Raw genomic sequence first — 19,135 nt, 5'->3', positions numbered from 1 at the left:
TATAAAATTAAGTATATATAAACTTGTTTTGGAATAAAATTAAAATACTTTAAACCATGTTTTATTTTAGATAAATGTTGACTCATAAGAACATAACAAAAGTTGATTCTAGGTATTGCTGTAAGTAAAACTATAAATAATTTAAAGGTAAATCATGTAAAAGGTAATGATTAAATAAGTGACCTAAACCTAAACTTTAATTTTTCCCTTTTGCTGATAAATATTCATAAAAATTATAATAAAATTGAATTTTCAATTAATATATTAAAAAGAAAAGAGAGAAAAATTAATAGAAAATAAAGTTAATATGTAAATGATATACTATATAGATATTAAATATGCATATAAAAATGATATTAAGAAAAAAAATTATCTGTGAAAAATCTGTTGAAGTAATAGAGAAAATATGTCAAATGTCAAAAACACTTTCTAACTATAAAACTTAACATATCAAACATTAAAAATACTTTTAAGTATAAAATTTAATATATTAAACATTAAAATTACTTTCCTACTAATTAAATATTTAGAAAGTATCACTTTTCAACATACCTAACCTACCAATGAGTTTAGTGTTTGGTGAAAAGATGACATGAGGAAAGTTGATAAGAATATACTCAGGTATGATACAAGGTAGTGTGTGAGTTTAGAGAAAATAAGTAATAATTTTTATTAAAACATTATGAATTTAGAAAGTTATAAAAATAGAAAATTGTATAAGTTATTATAAATGATCAAATATTATAAAAATTATAAAAAAACTACTACTTCTTTTATAAACTTCATAGAAATTTTATATAATATCTAAAAATTAATTAAGTTCTCATAAAATGATTAAAAATAATTAAGCAATTTACGTTAATAATTTTTATGTTAACCAATATATCATCATTTTCTATGTTAGCACTTAACGACTTCTTAAAGACTTCAATGAATTAATTAATTGATAATTTTAATTAAAAATTAAATTGATTACAATTTTTACTATCAACTCAATTATTCTACAACAACATTTTAAGTTTGATTCAACAATTTCAGTACAACCCCTTAATCTGATATAAATCCTTCATATGGAATGCCAAAAATTACATATAGAATAGAAAAAAACAATTGAAATAAATAATTGAGTGCCCTAATTATACTCAAGTTAGTGAGTTTTCTATTTTATTCAAATATGTAAAAACAGTATAATCACAGTTAATTACAATAAATTTAATTATGATATAAAATTTATTTAAATTGTGAAATTGTTGTAATTTGTCGTTAAGTTATTAATCAGTTAGATAAAATATATTATACTTAATCGATCTATCCATGATCCAATCCATAAAAACCCAACCATGCTTTAAAAAATCTATATATTTTTGAGCTATCACATGGTTAAAAAATGTGTTAAGTTTGTAATTTTTCAATCGTACGATAGTTCGAAAATACATGTAAATTTTTAGGATGGTTGAGTTTATTATGAGTTGGGTCAAATTATGAGTAAATTAATTGAGTATGATATGTTTTATTGACTTTACTAATAATTTAATGACAAATTATAACAGTGTCATTATTTGAATAATTTTTTATTTTTAGTAATATAAGGACTTCTAGTAGAGTTTGAGCTTTAAATACAATCCACTTTTATATTTTATTCCGAAAATGTTACATAAAAATAAAAAGACAAAATATACACAATATCATTTATTGAGATGTTAAAAATTGGTCGTTAGTAAATTCGCAAGAGGCTCCATAGATGCATTAGTTAGAAGGTTTATTAAATTGATTATTTGTTTATTCAGGTAAGCATATAATGGTCTCTAATCCGGAAAAGGAAAAAGTCCACATTCCTTCATCCTCTTCCTTTCTTCTATTGTACGTTATTTATAAATTCATTCAATTTTCTTCCTTCTGCTAAACTAACTTCAAACAAAAGGAAGAATGTCGATCAACATGAAAACCCTAACCCAAGCTTTCGCAAAAACCGCTGCGGTCATCGAGAAAACCGTACAAACTACCGTCCAGGAGGTCTCCGGACCCAAAGCGCTCCTGGACTATGAACTCCTTCACCAGATTGGTTCCGCTGGCCCTGGCCTTGTCTGGAAGTTGTACTCGGCCAGGGCGCGTGATGCGACGCGTCCCCACCAGTATCCCACCGTTTGCGTCTGGCTCCTGGACAAGAAGATGCTGGCGGAGGCGCGCGCGCGCGCGGGGCTCTCCAAGATCGTTGAGGATTCATTCTTCGATCTGATACGTGCGGACGCGGCGAGGCTGGTCAGACTGCGGCATCCAGGGGTGGTTCACGTGGTGCAGGCTTTGGATGAGAATAAGAATGCCATGACGATGGTTACGGAGCCATTGTTTGCGTCGGTGGCTAATGCGATTGGGAATGTCGAGAATGTTGCCAAAGTTCCTAAGGATCTCAAAGGGATTGTACGTGCTCTACTCTCCTTTTCTTGAACGAATTCAAATTTGATTCATTTTCAATTTAAGTTGCTCCAATGTTTTGTATAAATGAGTGAATCTTAAAAGGTATATTTGATCCAAATCTTTGTGTATCTATGCAAATCACTTTTTGTTCTACTAGGTGATAATAGCTATTTTCAATGCTGTAGTTCTCTAGGATCAGTTTTGTGCATGATGGTGGCACTGTAATCGGTTTGTCCAGTTTACTAGATTTACTGTAAATGTTGAATTATAATTTCTGTATAGTTTTCTACATCGGTATTTTTAATTTAGTCAATATGCCCTATACTAATTTGGGTACGTAGATAATTTAGCTGTGTGTTTCTTGTGTTTTATGTCAACAGAGTTGTGGAAGTATCCTAGCTTTAAGAATAAGAGTTGCTAAAATAAAGGAATAAGCATTTTGGACTAGGAATGAAAAATATGGTCAGTTGCAAGTGCTAAAATGGTGTTTGCTTGTTGGTCAAGCACTTTTCAATCTAAATGTATTACTTTGTTTAGAGGCAAAAGGTGGGCAGCAAGGAAACAGGTTACTGAAAATTTTTGCCTTGTAAAATAGTAGGGCTTAATTCAAATTGGGGGTTTGTTATCAAGAACTGGTTAGAAGATACATGCAATCTCTAGAGGGTCTGAAGGATATAAGAAAAGTAGATTGCATATGCATTTCAAATGAGGAGGGCAAACCATGCTGAGAGAAGCATTTGCTGCCCTTACTAAGAGGAGATTTTCAAAAATATATATTAAGCTGTCCAATAACTTGGTCCATAATCTATGTCATCATGGAAGTTAACTAAATCTGCAAATTTCAGATTGGAGACGGGAAAGACATGGATATTAGACTGGATTGAGGATAAAATTTTTAAGTTTTAGAAATAATATACAAAATCTAAGAAAATGGTTAAATTGTAGTATTGATATTCCATGATCAAGATCTGTTTAACAAAATAGAAAATCTCAAATACTAGTGGCTACTATAAACCATTGAAGTATTGAATTAACCAGCTGAGTAACTATCAATAAGAATAAAGAAAACCCTAATTATCTCCTTTGGCTTCAAACAAGAATACTTTTATTTAAACAAGTTGATGCAATATTATTTTAATTACGGTTTTGAAGTATTACAGAATCTGTTTTTCTTAAGTAAAATGGGAATAAAAGGAATAACCAATTCCGTATAACTAAGCAATAAATCTGAGATGTGGTTTTGGAAGAGTTAAGAACAAAAGGCTGAGCAATAGTTGTTAGCAGTTGTTACCTAGATAAAGCTTGTTGTACAAGTTTCCTGCAGTAATGCTTAATTGCTTAGTCCTTGAAAGAATTTATGTCAAAATATAAGTTCAATGATTTTATTCACAATACACCTAGAGGGACCATGCCTTTTGTAGTTAAGATGGAATGTGGTTCACTTGCAAAGTAGGCACAAATTGTGTCACACAATGGTTCAACCTTGCATAAAGGTGTAAAACTTAGAGCTTAGTCTAAGCCTTATATGGTAAGTATTTTAACATCTTAATTCTCCCCCCCTCCCCCCCCAAAAAAAAAAAAAGTAACAGAAGGAAGAAAAAGAAAAGAAAATAGTTTGAATTTTAGATTTTTTTTTCACCATGCTTAATTGGAGTTTGGAATGCATTTGAGATGCCCTGATATTTAATTTCTAATTGGTCTCAACCTTAACACTATGTTGGGAAGTTTGGAGGTGGAAGAGATTACAGTAAGTGGGTGGGGAGATTACTGGAGTGGAGTTGAGTAGTAAAAATGTTCCTTTTAAATTTTCTCAGAGTGGACAAAAAGAAGGTTATTGTAGGTTTATAACTACTATAACCTGTTTTGTGGTTATTGTTAAATTGACACTATTAAGGGTTTAAAGGGAATATCAACCTAAAACAGTGATGTGGGATACTTTTGAATCCTTTCGGCTTTGGGGAACTTAAAGTGATGTTTTCAGGGGTTAGTTTCAGTGTAAACAATATCCTCTCCCTTTTAAGAAAATGTTCTCAAATAGGATAAGGGAAAAATTGTACTTTTCACGATGCCTCTATTTCTCCTCTACATGAACAAATTGCTTTCACCTTGAGATATTGCTAGTTTTTGAAATCTAACCCATTGTTTCTTTTAGACATTGGATGTGCATGTTTCTAATGTTTGATATGTATTTGTATAAGATGAAAAGTTGTTCTTAAAGATTTCACTGGAAATGCCGGATGCTTGAATCACCATCTTGTTATGCATTCACCTCTTATGTTATATGATTATAGCAAACTTAGAAGTGTGTTTTCTTCACAGGAAATGAGTTTGTTGGAGGTGAAGCATGGTTTGCTTCAGATCGCGGAATCCTTGGAATTTCTTCATGCCAATGCACGCCTTATTCATCGAGCTATATCACCTGAGGTTGCTTTTTTTCTTCTTCTTTTTATTGTTTTAATAATAATGTTGTCTTGACTTATACTAATATGATCCTGATATTGCAGTAAAATCTTCCTTCTCTGCATAGTTATTTTGATGTGTTGGGATAAAGAACTAGTGATAATTTATGGGCCATCTTCTGTATAGTGTTTTAACCTTCCGATTTTTCAAAATTTTCTGCCTGTTTATTAATTTTAGTAGGCTTCGGCCTACAAATTTTTGGTAAGTTTTTGTTTGCTTCTTTCATACTTTCTTGATTGTTGAAAACAGATTACTATGTCGCCTTTTGAGCTTACATGGTAGATAATTGTGGGCGGGGAACCTAACTGCTTTACAAGTGTGTTTAACAAATGAGTTTGTACTTTGCAGAATGTCTTAATTACATCAAGTGGAGCTTGGAAACTTGGTGGGTTTGGTTTTGCTATCTCAACAGATCAGGCCTCTAGTGATTCTGTGAAGGCCTTCCATTATTCTGTAAGAAGACTTTTGATATCTTAATGATTTAGCTCAAAATTGTAACTGTCAGTGGAGTTTGAGAAGAAATGTAGGTTCACGCCATGGTACTTTCCATCATACTCAAAGAAAAAAAAAATTAATTCATTGACCAACTGAAATCGGCACATTTTCTCTGGCTATGTTGCTGTAATTTCATTTTCCATGAAATAATTTCGTTCAGCACATATTTGATGGATGTGGGCATGGAGGTCTGACTGTCCACCTATAGGGAAAAGCATGAAAAATTGGAATGTCAGGCTAGTCGGCATATATGATACTCACCCTTGAGCATAAGTAACATACTTTAGTTTACTATTTGTAATTTACTTATTGTCATGCCATCTTTCATTAGGTTAGCCTCTTTGCAATGTGGATATGATGCCATCTTGCCGTGTATTATTTTATGTTCTAATATGATATGTCATAGATGCGCTACATGGTCGTACATGATTAAATATTTATTATTGTGTGTGCATTTTGGAATGTCATTTAACTCCATTCTTTGATTGCTTATTTCTTTGGCATAAATACATCTGCTCTTAGTAGCTGTCTTTCTACAATTTAGGCTTTGGTCCCTTCTCTGTTTTATTCATGTTTACTTGTTGGCCATGTGCTGTTTGGTCTTTGCAAATAGGAGTGTGCTCCTTATGATATTTTGTCACTTCACTCATCATGATGGGTGGATTTGCTTGTGCAATTATGATTTACATTTAGCTTTAATATTCTAATTTGATATGGTCTGTTTGCAGGAATATGATACTGAAGATTCTGTCATGCCTCTTCAGCCATCATTGAATTATACTGCACCTGAGTTGGTTCGTAGTAAATCATCTTCAGTTGGATGGTCTTCTGATATTTTCAGTTATGGATGCCTTGCATACCATCTAGTTGCTGGAAAGCCTTTGTTTGACTGCAACAACAATGTCAAGATGGTACTTACTAATTAAATTTTTTATCCTTTTCCGATTGCCTCTTTTGTTTTCTAAACAAGAAAAACTACTTTCTTATTAATTTTATATCATGCCTACGGGTTTTGCTCTCATTTTTGTTCAAAGTAGAAAACGAAAATCATTTATATTAACTTAAGGCAGGATTATGCAAGGAGGTAGGGAGAGATCTGTACCAGAATTGCTGTTCTCCTTCATCACATGATAGCGCTGCTCCTAACATGATAGAGAGAACTGACAAATACTAAATTCCAAAGTTAAACCCTAAATGTCTAAATTATATTACTCCATTCCCAAAGTTAGATCTTTGTTTGGAAAATTTCTTTCATATCCAGCAATATATCACTTACAAAACCTAAATACATAAATCCATGTTTTCTCACAATGTATCACTTTAGTAAAAGCACAAAACAACAGAATACCCTCTGAATAACTCTGCATTGCCATCTTCAGCGAATTATAAGCCACATCCACATTGACTTTAATTCAACCTAAATGAGAAGGCAATGGTTGATGCTTATTTGACTTTATCATTCCCTCTGTTTCTTGCACTCCCTGCATCGCTTGGAAGTCCTCCAATCTGACTTGGAACTTGAATTTCAAAAGATGGGTTTTTAGATTTCAAAAGTAGTATATATTGTGTGATAAAACACATGTAAACTCAATCGTTTTTTTGGTATATGTCAACATTTTAGTTTTCAGGATTGAGTTATTATTCTGGATTATCTGGTTCAGCAAGTAAGCTTTCCTTTGGATCTTTCGATTTTTGAAATTGGCTGGACTGAGAAACTTAGTACAAACCTGTTCAACCTGACTTAAGGTTGCACTTATCATCAAATCTATTTCAGTTGAGACCCAATGGGTTGTAAATTAGTGACTCAGAAATGCTAACCACATTGCCACAGATTATATGGCGTTAATTCTTTCAAACAGTATCTTTCCTCTTGTTTGTGCTAAAAGTCCTTCGAAGTCTTCCTCTTATCCGACCTGTTGACTTAATAACAAATTTCCCACAATTCCTGCATTTATATTTCTTTTTCAGTAGTCAGTTTACCAAATGAAGTCTTTTAAGATTTAGTGAACTTTAGGTTTATAACTATATGAATCCAGACATTGTTGTTCAACAATTGACTCAGTCAATGTTTTACACCTTGCACTTTTTCCCCATTTTTAAGTTTATATAGATGCTTTCTCCCAATTTATTCAAATTTTGTTGGCACCTAGCAAGGCACATGTAAAAAACCTTTTCTGAAAGCTCTCTACCGCCATCCATTTGTTCCCTCATGCAAATTAGAGAGGTTTGTGTGAAAGACTGCTTTAGAGACTTAAGAATTCAACAAGTTTACATTTTGAAGATATATCCTATTCTAGCATACTAGATTTGAATTACGTTTTTTCTTCCCTTTTTGTCTTTCTAGTGGTTGATTGTGTTGTTTCTTTCCTGCAGTATATGAATACATTGACGTACTTATCCAGTGAAGCCTTCTCCTCTATCCCACCAGAACTTATCCATGACTTACAAAGGATGCTCTCTGCTAATGAATCTACCAGGCCATCAGCACTGGATTTTACAGGTAATAAACCTTTTTAATTTTCTTTTATGTCCTCAAAAAATAAAAAAGGAAAATACTTTAGAATAATAGTCTGTTTCCTGTATCCAATTTTTTTTAGAATTAAATAATTTTAAGAGAACGTTTCTGGTTGCTTTCATCTCTTTACTATGAGCTGTACTGCAAATTCAGGGGTCATCGAGTTGCTGTGAAAAGCAAATAATCATGCATTAAGTCTCTTTTTATCGTAAAATATGTACTTCCTCTCAAAAGACAGTGTCATTGTTTGCTTTGGATACTGATGTTTGTCCTGCTAATTGGATTAATTTATTGAATTTTGTGCTATATTTCAGGCTCTCCATTTTTCCGGGATGACACTAGGTTGCGTGCTCTTCGTTTCCTTGACCACATGCTTGTATGCATTTGAATTTTTCTTGTCTAACACATGCTCATTAACTGCAGTATCTAGAAGCCACTTGCTTGAATAAGTGCTATAAAATTGCTAAATTCCTGGATGTCGATTTTGTTTCGCAGGAAAGAGATAACATGCAGAAGTCTGAGTTTCTAAAAGCTTTATCTGATATGTGGAAAGATTTTGATTCCCGTGTGTTGCAATATAAGGTTTGAGGTTTTATTTTGTCTCTTTCAGTGCTTCTTCCCTAATATTGCTTGGTGTGTAATACAAGTTCAAATTTTAAGTACATTACTATAGTTATTTAGGGCCTGTATTTAAGGATATTTGAGAAAATAAACGAAGATATATCAGAAATCAGAGTTCTTGATTTATTAAAGTGATTAACATATGTGCGTTCCTCCTCCCAGACTCTTTCCCTCTCATGGGGTGATGCTTCAAGATCTTCAAATGTTATCTCTCTCCCTTTCTTATTCGTTGCTATTTCTGGTTCACGAGCTTAAGGAGATATTAGTGGTTCATGATATTAAGGATTGCATTTGTTTGGCCAAAGCTAGTCAAGTAAATAAGATTTCTAAATGCAGGTACTTCCGCCTCTTTGTGCAGAGCTAAGGAATCTGGTTATGCAGCCAATGATTGTGCCCATGGTTCTCAAGATTGCAGAGTCACAGGTGCTTGTTTTGCTCATACTAAGGTTTTGGAGTATTAATAGAATGCATGTTTTATTTTTCGTGATTGGAATTCAAATAATTTGATTGGAGATTGTATTGGCCATTGAAGTATCTCCATGCTAACCTTTCTGGATCAGTTGTTAATGAAGGTCTATCTTTTGATATTTTCAATGTGCTAGGTATTTTCTCTGTTAAATATTAGATTACCCTTTTCCTGCCTCTCAAGATCTATTTCTGCAACTTTAACATAAATTGCCTGCAGCCCTGCACTTCGTTTTCTGAAATATGGTATAGCCTGTGTTTCTCTTTCCTGCTGTTTCTTGGTCGACAGCTTTTTACTTCCCTTAAATTGTTTGTTCTATCTACTAAATCTTTTCATAAGAAAAAATTCTGCTACTAAATAAGATACTTCAGTATTTTCTCAACTGTCTAATAATGACAATAACAATGAATAAACATATCAAATAATAGCCATGAATATGCGTAAATGCTTAACTATATGTTATTTATATTTATAATGAATGTTGTAATTTACATTTAAATAAGCATATTAAGATTTTGGTGTATGATCTATGATGAATGCAGGAAAAGCATGTTATGCTCAATTTAGGACCATATCCTAGGTTATGGGTAAAAGGACGCTGTCTAGGGATAGTTTCTTCCTGTGAAAATAAAGTTTAACATATAGCAAAAGGTTAACAAGTGCAAAGTTATGTTGCTTTAGTTGGATTCTAAATGAAATTTTAAAAGGGTAATTTCATTTATTGTTGCTGAAAATTATCAAATCGACTTCTACCGGCATTTGGATTATACATGGAGCTACTTGTATCAAATTTACGTTCCTTATTGAATGCCAAATGTAATATAGCACCAATAAATAATGTTAAAACCGTGCCAAAATTTTCACTCTCAAAGTAGTCGCATTTAGTTGGCTTGCCAAAATTCTTTTTTCCTTCATCTATTTGAGGTCTGTTTGAGCTTTATCATTTGGTAATGTGGAGGAAGTGCTTTTCCCTTAGTTCATCTCTTTTTTCTGTTAACAAATCTGAATTGTGATGAAACCGCATGTAATACTGAATCTGGTATAGTTATATCTAGTATACTATAATCATGCTTTTCAATCTTTTTGACTAATGAACTGATGGCTTGAAATGTATCGTAGGGTAAATCTGATTTCGAGTTAGTTACGTTCCCAGCTCTTGTGCCTGTCATGAGCACTGCTGCAGGAGAGACCCTGTTGTTGCTGGTGAAGCATGCAGATCTTATTATTAACAAGGTAACTAGTAGTTTGCTCCTTCAAAGAATGCTTCCAAGGGTCAAAAGTTCCATTTTTCTTTTTCTGTATCTTTTAAGATACAATCAGAAAAAAGACTGGTGTAGTTTTGTTTGTGAATATGAACAAGTTGATATCTAGTAAAATTTTACATGATATGGAAGGAAGTGATGGAGAAATAGATCTATGTGGTTCGGAACATTGCTTATATTCTACTTTGATGGTCATTTTACGTGTACATTCTTTTTAAATTTCATGAAAGCTATTTTTATGGGTGATATAGGTTTTTTTCATTTTGTTCTGTTGTTTTTCTTGGATATCTCTCGCTCCCTGACCCCAAAGTTTTCTCAATCTCAGTGATTTGTTAGAGTTAGAGAACAAAGAAAATAAAATAAGTGAAAAAACTGATAAAGATTCCCTGGGTTCCTTGCACCTATGGTTGATTGCATCACACAATTATGATGGAATACTGCGGAAGTTCTCATATAATAATTTCATATCTCAATTGAAAGAGTAAATTGATTAATATAGACTCCAAACATCCTTACTCCTAGAAGGAACAGAAGTTTTACTTTAATTTAGACTTTAACAACTGCGTAGACTCCAGATAGGAAACTAACTAAACTTATAGCAGAACATAATAGGATAAGAAAAGCCCACATTAAGAACCTACATATAACTGTAAAACCCTAGAACTTCAAAACTACAGTTAAACTAATACAGAACTCCCTAACTAACCAAAGAAAATCTTAATGTGTCAATCATCTTTGCATCCTTAATAGCCCCCTCCCCCCTCCGCAACATACACACACACCCAGTCCTCTTTTTGTTTTGGGAGTTTTGTTTGAGCTTTTATTAAGGTTTCAAGGTTGCCACCTGATGTTTTAGGTACTGATAAATACTTCTATAGATAGTCATTCTTTTACTGCTATTAATCAGTAGCTCAATAGAACTGTGGAATCATAGATATCGTATCATGTAAATGAAGAAGCTTGATATTTCAATTGCTTTCAGATATGCCATTCAATTTTACTGGGCTTTTGTGTTTCACTTCCTTCCACCATATGGTAATTTCTGAAAAGGATCCTTTATGAAATGGCAATGTCATGTTTCACATTTTCTTCTGAGGCTTGTTTTCATCATGGATCATGCTCAATCATTTAATTTAGTTACTCCAATTACTGTAGACAACTTCGGAGCATCGAGTATCCCATGTAATGCCCATGCTTGTTCGAGCGTATGATGACGGTGATCCTCGTATACAAGAAGAGGCTTTGAGAAAATCTCTATTCCTTGCCAAACAGCTTGATATGCAGGTGACTGTCATGCATTGTTTTTCTTTTAATGGATTGTTATTTCAAGAGGTTTACCTTCTCATCTTTTGTTGTATGCAATAATAATCATAAATTGATTGCACATGTTTTAGAAGAGAATCATTTATATCTTTGACTAGGATGTTATTTATGCTTGTTATTGAATATTACAAAAAGGGGCAATCATTAGTACCTGTTGATTGTTGGATGGTGTAAATTATTCCTTAGACTCTAGATACTAAGAGGAATGTACAGCTTCACACTCAGATCTCATCTTTGCCTTAAATTTTTAAATAAGATAATAATTCCATCGTTGCAGAAGGATCACGCCCTTTTTTTTTCATTAGCTGCATTTAATATCGATTTGAAATGAATCAAATCTGAAGTCGAAAGTTGAAACAATGGATGGAGAGAGCAAAACTTACAACTTTTCGGCATTTTGTTTGAATGATTGTGCTTGATTTTTTCATTAATTGCTCGCATGCTTGACCAACTTCTTGAGTAATTTAATGTAAGAAATGTCACTGGCTTGTGTCACAAAAATAGAGAAATTAATAAAAATCATTCTTAGTACATCCAGCACTTTTTGTCAGATAACTTTTGTTCTTCAACTCTTATAGTGCTGGATCTTCATGTTTAATTTTGATGATTTTCTTTATTATTTGAAAAGAAAACATACTCTGATCTGGTAAGCTAATAAGTTTATTCCTCCATAGCATAGTTCCATTTCCTTTTTGTAGTCATAATAGTGGGTCTTTACCTATCGTAAGTTGCAGTTGTTTCCATCAACATTTTCGTAGTGGATTTTAGCTCAAATTTATTTTTCCAGATCACTGTGAAAGAGAAGCAAGATCTTCATGTTTTGAGTTCTTTTAGCTGTTATATTCTTGTTGATATTTCTATAATGAGGGTGTTAAGTGCCAACAAGTAACAGCCGGTTATTTAAGATTACTTTTTTATGCTTTACAGCTTGTGAAACAAGCTAATCTACCTCATAGTGGATTTTGTTCAAGCATCTTTGAGCTATTCCGAGTGCATTGCAGTATTTTCAGTTATTTTTGTAAATATATTAACAATAGGAATTTGTTGGTTGTGAAATATGGATTAGACAGTATGGTGTCAAACACCTTGTAAGTTTCATCTATATTTCTTATTGTCTTTTTCATTATTATATTCATGATGATAGCCTGTTGTTGAAGTACTAACTTTATGTTTCAAATTATTCTTTATGTTCAGCTTGTGAAAGAAGCCATTCTGCCTCGTATTCATGGCTTAGCTCTTAAAACAACTGTTGCTGCGGTATGTATGCATATTTTTGCTAATTAACTTTAATTATATTATTTTGTCATAATTTATTAGATGTAATAATATGAATAAACACTGCCATGTGATGTAGGACAATTCTCCAGAATAATTTTCAGTATCAACGTTTTTCTGTTACCCAAATCCAACCTCCTAACATAATATAACTTACATAAGCTTCATAACTTGGTGTTAAACCCATGAGGAACTAAGTCATAACTTGGTGTTAAACCCATGAGGAACTAAGGCCCAACTAATCCAAATAGAGAGACATTCTTCATCAATATTTCATATAATTTATTAAAAAAAGGGGCCCGTCTTTGGATATTTAGTATGCTTCAAATGCATATGTTAGAGCTGCTTTAGGTTAACTTTGTGCATTATCCCTGCTAGTTTCCTGGAAAGACATTTGAGCCTCTTGAAGAATGTGAATTTAGGCCATTCATGAAATTATCATATTGGAAAAAGGAAGAATGGGCATAGTGAAGTGTGTTTCATTAATGCTTTTAGGAAGACATCTAAATTCTATCTTCTTTCTTGTCATTCAATAGTATTCATAATGCTCATCCGAATTGAATGCAGCAGATACAACTGTTTCTCAAAGTATGTGGAGTTAGGGGCTTTTTTTATTCTTGTTGAATATTATTCTAAAAGCAGTTTTAAAAGTGCATTTTAAAAGAACATAGCTACTCTATTTCTATTGATTTCTTCTGAATCTCTTAGTTTCTTTGAGCAGGTTAGAGTCAATGCTTTGCTATGCTTAGCAGATTTTGTTCAAACACTAAATAAACATGCTGTGCTGGAGGTATTACAGACCATTCAACGTTGTACAGCTGTTGATCGTTCAGCTCCCACCCTTATGTGTACCCTAGCAGTTTCAAGCTCAATTCTCAAGCAGGTAATGAGATCTCTATTGTTTGTTGCTTAGGTTGTTTTTCTTTTGTATGTCGAGAACTTCTGGTGCCTTACAGCTCAGTATCTGTCTTTTCTATTCATTTTGTTCAGTATGGAGTTGAGTTCACTGCAGAGCACGTCCTCCCTCTACTCATGCCTCTTCTCACTGCCCAACAGTTGAATATTCAGCAGTTTGCTAAATATATGCACTTTGTTAAGGATATTCTCAGGTATATTTGTTATTGTTGTGATTGATGAATTCCCTTATATCCTATTTCTGTTTACCATTGTGATTTTGTAATGAAAAAAATATTTTAGTCTCCCTTGCTGAATCTCTAATTTTGTGTTAACTCAGCAAGATAGAAGAAAAACGGGGGGTTACTTTAACTGATTCTGGGATCCCAGAGGTAAAACATGCTACTGCTGCGAATGGGCTTCAGTCTCAAGCCTTGAGCAAAACGAGTGCAACAGTTTCTTGTGCTGCCAATGCAAAAAGCAGCCCCTCATGGGATGAAGACTGGGGCCTTACAGCCAGAGGAGCTGCCAGTGCTGGTGCCAGTGTCAGTGCCACTGTTCAGCAGGCTTCACAAAACAACTCATCCGTTAATCCCATCTTGGGTGATAAATCAATTCAATCAGCACCCATACAAACAGAGCCTTCCGTGATATCTACTGTATCTAGCCAGCAAATGCCTGTTTCTTGCACTGCGGTTGACATCGAGTGGCCTCCTCGTGCACCTTTAGGTGTTACTGCAGAGTCGGGCAATGTTGAGAAGCAATTCAATGCTGGAACATCATCACCGTCAAATTTTGATGATTTAGATCCTTTTTCAAACTGGCCTCCCCGGCCTAGTGCTTCTAATGGTTTTGGGACATTCAACAATGGCACCATGGGACCAGTCACAAACAATTATGGATCCAATTCTATCACAAGTACCTTCCCTGAGAGCAAAAGCAACAGCTGGGCCTTCAGCAACCAAAACTCTGGGGAGCTACTAGGTCCAAATCCTGTGGATTCAACTCCGAATGCAAGTATTTTGAATAGTGGAGGCTTCCAGAATTCTATTGGTTTCTTGAAACAGAATCAAGGGAATTCAGTTTCGATGAGCTCTTCATATAATAATCAGAAATCATTAGATCTTGGGTCTATATTTAGCACTAGCAAAAATGAGCCGGCTGCTCCAAAACTTGCACCACCACCCTCGGCTGCTGTGGGTAGAGGAAGAGGGATGGGAAGAGCAAGGGTTACCCATGCCAAATCATCATCTCAGCAGGCACCTATTTTAGATTTACTTTGATATTTGGGGTTGCTTCTACCAGAGTGACTTGTTTTATTTTATTTCTCTTTTAAAATGATCTGATAGAGCAGTCATTCCCTTCTGCATAACGCTTTGTCAGATCCCTGAAAGTAAATTTATACATCTGTGGATGACGGTCATATATTGTCACTGCAGACGGCATTGTTTACTATATATATATCATAGCATCGATATGGGCTTGTTTGTAACTTTATTATTGTAATTGGGATTACATGTAAGAGATGTGTGTTATCTCAATTAGTGTTGCCACCGCACTGCACTATAATTGTTTGAGTCCTCAATTTTTGTAACGAGAAATAAAAGTAAATCATTTTTTTTTGGGACATTCATTACTTTGTAGATTGTGGTCTACAACAACAGTGAATGTAAATGTTAAATTGGATCGATATTGAATCAAGTTTGATGTTCGATATTTTACATTGTATTGCGCTGTCAAATTGGGAATTAATATGATTTGTGATGCGTAATTTTGATGACATTGATAAATAATTGGGTTAAATACTTGATTGACCCTTATATTTGTACTTTTATTTGGTTTGGCACTTGAAGAGAAAATAGCAGTTAATTTGATTCTTCAATTTTCCTCTAGACAGTAACTTCGTTAGCAAATGGTTTATTCTCTTGTTAAAATGCATCCTTTAGATTAATACTTAATAATTCTCTCAATTTTTCAAATCAAAAGTCGGATTTTATTCATAATTGGAAAGAAATCTTCTAATATCACAAAATGGTGAAAATGAAATTGGAGCAAATATTAGCTATTATAGCAAAAGAGAATTTGAGCAACAATGGTGTATGATTCCTGATGTACCTTGACCTCTTTGCTTTCGTAAGTGTCATGAGTTGCGCAAAGGAGCTTGCGATCGATGCACACATTGTAGATCTTTCATGTTCATTTGGGGTTATTCGGCCCGACAAGATAGGTTCATTGTTTGGAAGAGACTCAAAGCTCATCTACTTGAATCTTGATTAAAATATAAACACTACAATAACTTGTATTTTTACCAAGATAAATATTTAAAACCCCAAAGGATAAGAATGTATAGAGTTTAAATCCTTTAAAACTCTCATCTTGTAGATAGATACTAATTTCAGCCATTTACATAATTTAATATGTATTGTTGGATTTGGGGAAGTTTCACTATACATAGAGTTTAAGGGACAATGTACGCAAGGGATGTGGACAATTTTCTTTAGGGATGAAACAATATTTCCAGGAGATTGACATTGAGGATGATCCATTAAGGTAAATAGTGCTTCAATTTATTTTAATAGTGTTGCTCTCTTAAAATGGCATTGTAGGTCAACAAATGAGAAACGTGGAGGGACCGCAATTAAAACTTGGGAAGAGTTTTAAAAGAAGTTAAAAGAAGCAGTTTTATTATGCCGAGGATAAGGCTTGGGTTAAATTACGTCGGCTTACGCAATAAGGTATTGTTCAGGAGTATGTCAAAGACTTTAGTGAATTAATGCTTCAAATTTCTGACTTGAGTGTGAAAGAAACATTTTACTTGTTGAAACCGTGGGTTGAAACTGTGGGTTGAAATCGTGGGCAAAACAGGAGTTGCACCGACAAGGGATATTGAACTTATCGTGGCCATGGATGAGACCAAGTCATTCACAAAGTTGGGTGGTAGGAAGCTAGACAAGTTTGAGTCTATTAAGCCCAATTCAAGCCAAAGGGCAATGGTAGGGGAGACAAAGACAAACCACCCAAGAATGACGATGGTAAGCCACATATAGTGAAAACTAAAGCCAACAAGCCATAGGAAAAGAAGAAAGAGAGGGACCTGGTGAAATGCTTCCTTTGTGATGGTCCATATATGATGAGAGATTGTCTGAAATGGGCTATGATTTTTGCCATCAAGGGGGATGGTGAGTCAAAAAAGATGCCATTGAAACTTTGTTAGGTTTTGAGTTCTGTTGAAGCCAATAAGGGTCGTAAACAAAAGGGGTTGATTTTTGTAGACATCACCGTGACGAGAAAAAGATTGAATACCCTCATTGACACAGGTGCTTCAGATTTGTTCATATCCAAGAAGATTGTTAAAAAATTGGGTTTCAGGGTTGATAAAGAACTGGGATGGATTAAGACAAGGAATTCCAAGAGGGTTTCGATAATGGACGTTGCAAAAAGAGTTGGACTGGTAAGGGAACCATTGAGGTAATACCACTTGATGATTATGACTTTGCGGTTGGTTTACATTTCCTTTATTGGAATAATACACTTCTTGTTCCTTTTGTTGATTGCATGTGTATTTTGGATTTACGCCATCAATGTGTGGTATCGATTAAATGTGAGGCAAGTGCAGAAGCCAAGGTATTGCCCGCAATACAATTTGCTAAGGGGGTGTGTAGAGATGAAATTTCCTACTTAAAAACTTTGAAGTTATTGAAACTCATGTGCCCATTGATGAAACCTTAAAAGAGGTGGCACAATTATTACAACCTTTTCAAGATGTCATACTTGCCAAGTTGTCTAAGAAATTGCCACCTAAGAAGTAAGTGGATTACATGGTTGAGTTAATGTCAATTTCAAGCCTCCAACCAAGTCCCCATACCGAATTCCACCGTCGAAATTAGAGGAATTGTGGAAGCAATTGAAGGAGCTTTTAGATGTCGGGTTTATTAGACCATCTAATGCTCTACTTAGTGCACCGATTTTATTTTAGAGAAAGAATGATGGGTCATTGAGATTGTGCATAAACTATTAGACATTGAACTTGTAACAACCCGTTTTTAGTGAAATCAGAATAGTGGTTTTGAGACCACAAATTCGAGGTCGAAAAAAAATTATTTTAATATTATTTTATGGTCTATAGTATGATAAAAATATTGTATAAAAATTTCGTTAAGATATTTTACCATTTACATGTCTAATATGATAAAAGGACTAAATTGCATAAAGTGAAAAAATTGAATTCTAATAGCTAAATGTATTAAATAGCTATGAAATTTTAAATTGGAGGTCCTTATATGGTAAATAGACCATTTAGAGTAGTTAGTGTATAAGAATGATTATTCATCATTGGAAATTTAATAAATTATTAAGGTTAATTTTGGAAAAGAAATGATAAATGATGATAAATAAATAAAATAAATTTAATATCATCATCTTTTACCAAATAAAAGAAAAGAAAGATGAAAACTTAGCCATGGAAGCTTGAAGTTAACAAGCTTATTTTTACTCATTTAGGTATGCATTTTTGTCTCGTTTTTAATAATTTTTATGTTTTCGAGACCATAATAGCTTAATCTAACTATCTCGGGGATTAATTTGAAAACTCGTTAAAGTATTATGATTTTTCGATGGATGACTATGCTTGAATTTTGAAGTTTTATGATAGAAAATGAAAGGTTGTTGTTAGATAAACAACATTTGTAAAGAGAATTTTGATGAAATTATCAATTAGGGACTAAATTGAAAAGATGATAAATTTATGGTAAAATTCTAAATTCTGTGAAATACATGGACTGCTATTAATATGTATAAAAATCAGCTAGGCTTGAATAAGAATTAAATTGTATGAATTTCATTTTTCAAGCCTAGGGACTAAATTGTAATAAATTAAAAGTATAGGGGCAAAATAGTAATTTTACCAAAAATGTGTGTTGGACTAAATTGAATATGGATTATATTGAATTAAGTCAAATTCATTCATGTAGATTAGGATAGACCTAGTACGGAGTTAGATCGAGGCAAAGGAAAAGTAACGGATTAGTAGGCTTCGTATCTACATACACTTGTCGAGGTAAGTTCATGTAACTAAATTGTACATTTATTTGTTTTAGAATTGAATATTATTGTGTGTGATTTGTACAATTTCCATGTATAATTTTCGATCACATTTCCGATAATTTCTGAGTCCCGTTTGAACCTTAGAAATTTGGAGGATACAAATGGCATGTCATTAGGATTAATATTTTGGTTGTAGTCCTGCACGTGTTGCAGACACACCACAGCTCTCATGAGCTTTCTGATATACAGCTCGCATGAGCTTCCCGTTATTTAGCTCCCATGAGCTTCCCGTTATTTAGCTCACATGAGCTTCCCGTTATATAGCTTGGAAGAGCTTCCTGTTTACATGCTCATATGAGCATACAT

At 33.6% G+C, this 19,135-nt stretch overlaps 1 protein-coding gene across 2 annotated transcripts; it reads left to right on the top strand.

Annotated features, from left to right (window-relative positions):
* The first annotated feature begins 1,649 nt into the window (after positions 1–1,649).
* On the top strand, positions 1,650–15,442 carry LOC108479863 (SCY1-like protein 2 B). Of its 2 annotated transcripts, none has more exons than XM_017782689.2 (14): positions 1,650–2,418; positions 4,735–4,839; positions 5,224–5,328; positions 6,099–6,281; positions 7,744–7,870; positions 8,200–8,261; positions 8,381–8,467; positions 8,843–8,929; positions 10,092–10,205; positions 11,390–11,518; positions 12,752–12,814; positions 13,554–13,715; positions 13,823–13,941; positions 14,067–15,442. In XM_017782689.2, exons 1-14 carry the CDS (start codon positions 1,927–1,929, stop codon positions 15,007–15,009), a joined length of 2,778 nt encoding a protein of 925 aa, XP_017638178.2. In that variant the 5' UTR covers positions 1,650–1,926; the 3' UTR covers positions 15,010–15,442. The 2 variants fall into 2 exon arrangements, with proteins under 2 accessions (XP_017638178.2, XP_052884208.1); XM_053028248.1 differs by having other exon boundaries at positions 1,671–2,418; positions 13,632–13,715.
* Positions 15,443–19,135: the final 3,693 nt, after the last annotated feature.

The sequence above is a fragment of the Gossypium arboreum genome, chromosome 5 (assembly GCF_025698485.1).
Source record: "Gossypium arboreum isolate Shixiya-1 chromosome 5, ASM2569848v2, whole genome shotgun sequence".
Taxonomy (NCBI): Eukaryota; Viridiplantae; Streptophyta; class Magnoliopsida; order Malvales; family Malvaceae; genus Gossypium; species Gossypium arboreum.
This window is presented reverse-complemented; position numbering and strand designations above follow the sequence as displayed.